A 7,243-nucleotide genomic window follows, 5' to 3' on the forward strand; every position below is an offset into this window, starting at 1 on the left:
TGCCCCCCTCCCTCCATTTTGAAAGTTTATCTAAACGGTGAAAGAAATAAGACATAAAATTGAAAACAAAATAAACCAAAAGGTATGGGAAGGATTGGCCACATTAATTCTGCAGGATATGGTAATCGTTTGGTTGATATATACAAAGCAAACCAGTTTGATTGGCTAACAGTTGCCCGGATATGCTGTTGACCTGTCAACCGTATCCATGTTTTGTATCAATGAACGAAATGAATAAACATATAGGTTAACATCCTTTCTTGTATTTGTTGTTGATATAAATAGATATTCATAAAAAAATCAGGTCAAACACAATACAAAACATAAGGTATAAAAGTCAAGAAGTTGTCCATTGACATCAGTTTAGTTTCGGTAACATTTCAAAATGTTAGCAAAAACTATAACATTTCTAGCGTCGCTAATCGCTCTTACTTCTGCAGCTTCTATTCGGGGTATGTTATGATATTTATTAAGATTATTTTATTTTAAAAAAATTATTTCAGCGACACAATTTTTATATATTTTTCTTATGTTTGTTTATAAGCATTGTTTTTTTTCTTGTTTTTTTTAGATAGTAATAAATTGTTGTACATTTTATCATTGACATAATTTTTATTTGATTGAGTTTTAACAAAGTTAATTCAGTACCAATACAGCGCATTATCAATTAAATTCTTTTTGACAATTTTCTCTAGTTTTAAAGGACCTATATCTATTATTGTAATAGTTGCAGTATGTTGAGCATTGTTTAAAAAATCCAAATTTGTATAACAATTTTGTATTTGTTTTTGTGTTAAATTTTTTAAATATTTATAAGCATAAGGATATAATATGATACTTGTTTTTATTTTATTAACTAGTCTGTGATACTTGTTTTTACTTTATTAATTAGTCTGTGATATTTTTAATATTACTTTATTAACTAGTCTGTGATATTTGTTTTTACTTATTAACTAGTTTGTGATATTTGTTTTTATCTATGTATATAATATAATTAATTGTTTAATTTGTTTAATTCGGCACAGTAAAACCCGGTTGAAACTGACGTGCCATTAAACAACATTTCATTTCTATCAGCGGCATTAATATGTCGTAAAATACGTTTCGTAATTTATAAAGTTCTCAATATGATTATTAGTATTATTTTTTTTTTATTTGAAGAACCGAGCTGCAACAATGGCTACTGGACCCCTTTCTTTGATCGAGACAATCCATCTGGGGACTATGATTATGAAGCGTTATCAGCCATACAGAATGAAAACCCTGGGAAAGTTTGTGCTTCTCCCATCGGTGTAGATGCTCGTCTGCTGAACGGGAATCACTATTCTACATCTGGGGAGATTGTTTCCGTTAATCCCAATCTTGGGCTTATATGTAAAAATGAGGACCAGGAAGACCGGAAATGCGAAGATTACAAAGTTCGATTCTGTTGTCCAAAAGAAAGTAAGTATTTCTTTATTTTGTCTTATTTAAATTCGTATTTAGGTAAAATGAATTATGTTGTGGACGTAAAATTTGATTCATCGACTTAACAAATACGCTTAAAAGTGTAAATCAGACAACCAACAATACAATTTTACTACTCCAAACTAAATACACGCTAGAAGGAATCTGAATAAAAATGATAAACATCATAACCCAACAATGATTTAAACAAAATTATGATTTGACCCATGTTTAAAGCTTCTATATAATTTTATAGCGATTAGATTTAGTTTTAACATTTACAAAATCTAAGTACCTTTTTCCATTTTCTGTTTATAGTTGTTGAACCAGAATGCAATAATGGTTATTGGACACCGTTTTTCGACCGAGACAATCCATCTGGTGGTTACGACTACGAAAGTCTCTCGGACATCCAGAAAGAAAATCCAGGAAAAGTGTGTGCAAAGCCAACCGGTGTTGACGCTCGTCTTTTAAATGGTGATCATTATTCAGTAGGAGGAGACGTTGTATCAGTAGGCCCGTCTATTGGTCTTATCTGTAAAAATTCTGATCAAAGTGATAAAAAATGTGAAGACTACAAAGTTCGATTCTGCTGCCCAAAAGGTAAACATTAGTTTCAGTTATTCTTTTACACTTTGTCATGTCACATTAAATTTACACTTAAACTACGAGAACTTAATTGGAAATGAATATTTTTAATCATCAATTTCGTTAGTATTTTCTATACTAACAAAACACGTATTGTTTTAGTAAAAGATGAGATTCGCGACTAATAGATTCGAACCAATGGAATATGCTACAAAGCGAACCAGGCCCGTAACTAAAATTGTCGAGTATAGATATACATTGTCCGTCAATTTTACAGCAACCCCTGAGAACATATTCCACATAGCCCAACATTTCCCCGCTCCCATAGGCGATGTAATTGTTCTGTCTTGTTCATTATGTAAAAGCAGTGATCACCACGCCCATGCTTGACGATGATGTCTGTACAGTTTGTATCCTGTTTGGACAAAACTGATTTAATATTCAAACCTCTCTCATCACTATATCTTTTTAATTAGAAAACCAATCATATAACATATCGTATCCACCTGTTATATAACGAACAGGTGGTTGTTATTGCTTACTTTTATCATTGTCTTTTCTATTTGTTAATCAATAATCGTGAGGACCCGGGTTTCCGTGTCAAACGTTATGATACTGGCAGGTTTCTTGGCGATCTATGTAATTCGTAATTCGTGTATGTTCTGGTATTTTAGTGGGTTGCCATCCAAAATAAATAAAATCTAGGGAAACATTGGAAATAAAAGTGGCCAAGACCTGTTTATGGACATAAACGCAATCTTACACATGATTCAACCGTTTTCTTACAGAACCAATATTTCAATGCCCCGACAACGCTTGGACAGCCTGGTTTGATAGAGATAACCCTTCTGGAACTGGTGATCACGAGGTTCTGTCTGTTCTGCAACAAGAGAATCCCGGAAAGATCTGTCCTTCACCTTCAGCCATTGATGCCCAACTTCTAAATGGTGACTCATACACAAATGGCGGCGACGTTTTAAGTATTTCTCCGTCTAATGGTCTCGTTTGTTTAAATTCTGGCCAATCAGATAAGAAATGTAATGATTATAAAGTGAGATTCTGCTGCTTCGGAGGTAAGTCTAAGTTATTTCCCTTCTGTCACTATTGATAATACAATGACGACAATTTTATACATTGTTATGTTTGAAATAGAGACTAATAAGTCTGGTTTACTTATATTTATTGGTTACCCGATTACAGGTCCGTTATAAACTATATTTTAATATCCCACATATAGGGCAGGGCCAAAATAACATAATTGCTCTTTTTTCATAGAATCAACATGCCGTAAGGAAGATTGGACACCATGGTTTGATCGTGATAATCCAAGTGGATACTATGACTGGGAAGGATTAGCATCCATTCAACAGGAGAATCCTGGTAGAGTCTGCAGCAACCCAACGGCTGTTGATGCTCAATTAATAAATGGCAACCCCTATACTGATGGAGGCGACGATGTAGTTATTGGACCTACTCATGGACTCACCTGTAAAAATGATGATCAAAAGGACAAACGTTGTAATGATTACAAAGTTCGATTCTGCTGTTCAAAAGGTAAAATTAATTACTAAGCCTTGTCACACTCTTTCGTGAATGTTTAAATAGATCATTGCCCAATACGGATTTAATAAAGAAGCATTGAAGCTATGTAGTAAAGTTCTTCAAATATCCTCTTTACGTCAGTATCAGATCCTCCGGCTACTAAGCTGTTTAGTAAAGTCATCAAATATGCTCTTAATTTCAGTATCAGAACCTCCGGCATGTAAAGAAGAACACTGGACCCAATGGTTTGATCGAGATAATCCTAGTGGACAAGCTGATTATGAAGCACTATCTAACTTACAGGTTGAGAACCCAGGGAAGATCTGTGCTGTTCCATCGGCTGTGGAAGCTCAACTTCTTAATGGAGATCCTCACACTTCCGGCGGTGATGTTGTTACTGTTGGTGCTACGATTGGGTTGTTGTGTTTTAATAAACTCCAACCGGATGGAAAATGCAACGATTACAAAGTTAGATTTTGTTGTGAACCTGGTATGTATAATCGTAATATTTTGTTTTCAAATTGAAAACTAACTTATGTTGGGTATTGTCAAAAACGAAATTAAATTTTTTTTTATTTCAAAGACTTCAGCTATGCGTTTGATAATTTCACAAAGCTAGACAGTGAACGAAAGTCGGTTAAACCCCATACTGTCAGGATAAATGTTAAATATAGTGTCACAGAGTGTGCCCTATCAAACGCAAAAGAGTTACGGTCATTTAAAATTCTCAATGTTATTTATTGATTTCACTCCGCCATCTTTATGTGTCTCAAATAATAAAATAACAAAAATTCATCTGCATGACCTTACAAGGTATTTTTTGTATTCGCTAATGTGTTTCATTACATAACAACAATGAAATAATATATATATATATATATATATATATATATATATATATATATATATATATATCATATGTAAGAGTCTGACCGATGGATTTGAAATAAACATGGTTTTAATATTTATTTTTCACCAACAGAGGAACCTGTTTGTCCAGATAATGCATGGACTGATTGGTTTGATAGAGATGATCCTTCTGGTGGTTATGACTACGAAGCTTTGGCTGATCTACAGAAGGAAAATCCAGGAAAAATTTGTCCTTCACCATCTGCCATCGATGCCCAGCTTACTAATGGTACCCCCTACACAGATGGTGGAGATATACTAACTATTTCACCCACAGTTGGTCTCATCTGCAAAAATTCGGATCAACCAGATAAGAAATGTAACGACTATAAAGTGCGATTCTGTTGCTTCGGTGGTGAGTTGAACACTTTGGTAATTTATAAGAGTTATCTCCCCTATTGTTGAATCAACACAAAGCAGATATAAACACAACCAAATTTTTCAAACCTGCACCTAATCCAGTTCTCAGTAATACACTGTAAAATAGTTAAATACTAAAACTGATTGTGTAAATATAAATTAAACATTTTGATTGGTCTCAGCATTAGATTTATCACCCATCATGGTAACGTTATTTCCAAAATATTCGTATTTATTAATATCGGATAAGTACAGAATTTGAAGTTGGTAAAGATTTCATTTGCCCAGCATTAGATTTATTACTCATTATGGTAACGTTATTTCAAAAATATTCTTATTTATTAATATCGGATAAGTGCAGAATTTGAGCGATGTTTCGACGAGGCTAGTTTTTATCAAGTAATGAGACAAATATACAAAATGAACATTCCAGTTCTATTACAAAACTCTATTGAAATAATATAACAAATTATATTCTAGCTTATGAATAATATTATTAGTTCATTATTTTCACTCCCTTCAGAATCAACATGTCCTAAAGAACATTGGACACCATGGTTTGATCGTGATAATCCAGGTGGATACTATGATTGGGAAGGATTAGCAGCAATTCAACAAGATAATCCTGGCAAAGTCTGCAGCAATCCTACTGCTGTGGACGCCCAATTAACAAGTGGAGCTCCCTATACTGATGGCAATGACGATGTAGTTATCGGACCTACTCATGGACTCACCTGTAAAAATGATGATCAAGATGACAAACGTTGTAATGATTACAAAGTTCGATTCTGCTGCTCTGAAGGTATGGGTATTTAGGATCTATATCAACGTTTTAAGTTATTTCATTTATAAATGAAGAATCCAAAGCTCCTACTTCTGCTAAAACATTTTCTTCATATTACAACAATGTTCACATTAGTTTCAGACTGACATATTAGATTAGACAGTCCTCTTATTTCAATATTTAACAATAACAATAGATAACGATGACAACTATGCTAGATCACCCCATTTATAATATTAATATTATACATTATCGATTTTATAGAGACACCAAGCTGTCCTAACAATGCCTGGACACAGTGGTTTGATCGGGACAATCCATCTGGTAAATACGATTATGAAGCATTGTTCGTACTGCAACAAGAAAACCCTGGCAAGATTTGTTCTTCACCTTCTGCTGTTCATGCCCAGTTGACAACTGGTGCCCCCTACACAGATGGAGGAGATAATGTGATTTTATCAGCACAGGGTGGTCTAATCTGTGAAAATGCTGCTCAAGATGATAAAGAATGTGAGGACTATAAAGTCAGATTCTGCTGTGCTGGAGGTTCGTATGCATTTCATTCACTTTAAGTATAACTATATCTCATTTATTTATCTGATACGGAGGAAAATTATGACATAACCCTTGTGTTGAATCTCTAAGTATCTGTTTGTTTAACACTTTCAACTACACGGCTATTTTCATATAATTACTTTATCGATTTGAACCATTCTTGATTTCAGATAACCAACCTGTGTGCAGAAAAGAAGACTGGACTCCGTGGTTTGACAATGATTCTCCTACTAGATCTAATGGTCTTTCAGACAAAGAAACACTTGATGCCCTGAGAGTAAGTTTTTTTTTTCTTCAACTTTTAATAAGTATTGAATAGCAAAACATTTAGTCAACGTCTTTTGCAGATTTGGATTCCTATTTCTTTGAAGCATCCCAACGCGCATTGTTGCACTAAACGGCATTTTCTGTGACAGATTAAAAACGCAGCCCTATAATCCACTAGTCTAATGCTAACGAGTGAGCTAATGAGTGAAGATAAAAATATTTATGTAAGATCTTTTTTTTTCTCAGAAACTATATCCAGGAGAAATTTGTTCCAATCCTTCAGCTTTTGATGCCCAGACAGTTGCGGGAGTACCATACACAAATGCCGGAGATGCCTTATCTGTAGGCCCTATATTTGGTTTAGTTTGTACTGGAAGTCTTCAATCCGACCAAGCATGCAATGACTACAAGGTTCGATTTTGTTGCGACGGAGAAGATGATAGTGGGATTCAGGATCAAGCCCTTGAAGACTTTGACACTGAAGGCGTTGATCCTATCAATACCATTAAAGACGATGTTCTCCCGTCCGAACAGTTATCCGCTTCAAGATCATCAATCATTATAGAAGATCATTTGTTGTGAGAAATTATTGTGTGTGTGCAGTGCCGCATTGCAGTAATAGTCGTTGACGTAATAGGGAAAGGAATCTGTTTCTATTGAAGTTGCATAATCATCTGAAGGCATTCAGAGAAAGTATTTTAAAACAGAAACATTTTAAATTAACTTAAGTTGCCTGCAACTTCTACTTATTTGTGATATGAATTATTGTAGTAATAAAATGTTTTTACTGAT

At 34.2% G+C, this 7,243-nt stretch overlaps 1 protein-coding gene across 1 annotated transcript; it reads left to right on the forward strand.

The window, feature by feature from the left end:
* The first annotated feature begins 346 nt into the window (after positions 1–346).
* Positions 347–7,243, forward strand: LOC126821494 (mucin-5B). Its single transcript, XM_050549936.1, has 11 exons — positions 347–452; positions 1,162–1,443; positions 1,765–2,049; positions 2,823–3,107; positions 3,310–3,588; positions 3,779–4,066; positions 4,559–4,840; positions 5,369–5,647; positions 5,894–6,175; positions 6,355–6,461; positions 6,698–7,243. Exons 1-11 carry the CDS (start codon positions 386–388, stop codon positions 7,031–7,033), a joined length of 2,772 nt encoding a protein of 923 aa, XP_050405893.1. The 5' UTR covers positions 347–385; the 3' UTR covers positions 7,034–7,243.

This window comes from Patella vulgata, chromosome 5 (genome assembly GCF_932274485.2).
Source record: "Patella vulgata chromosome 5, xgPatVulg1.2, whole genome shotgun sequence".
In the NCBI taxonomy this organism is placed as follows: Eukaryota; Metazoa; Mollusca; class Gastropoda; family Patellidae; genus Patella; species Patella vulgata.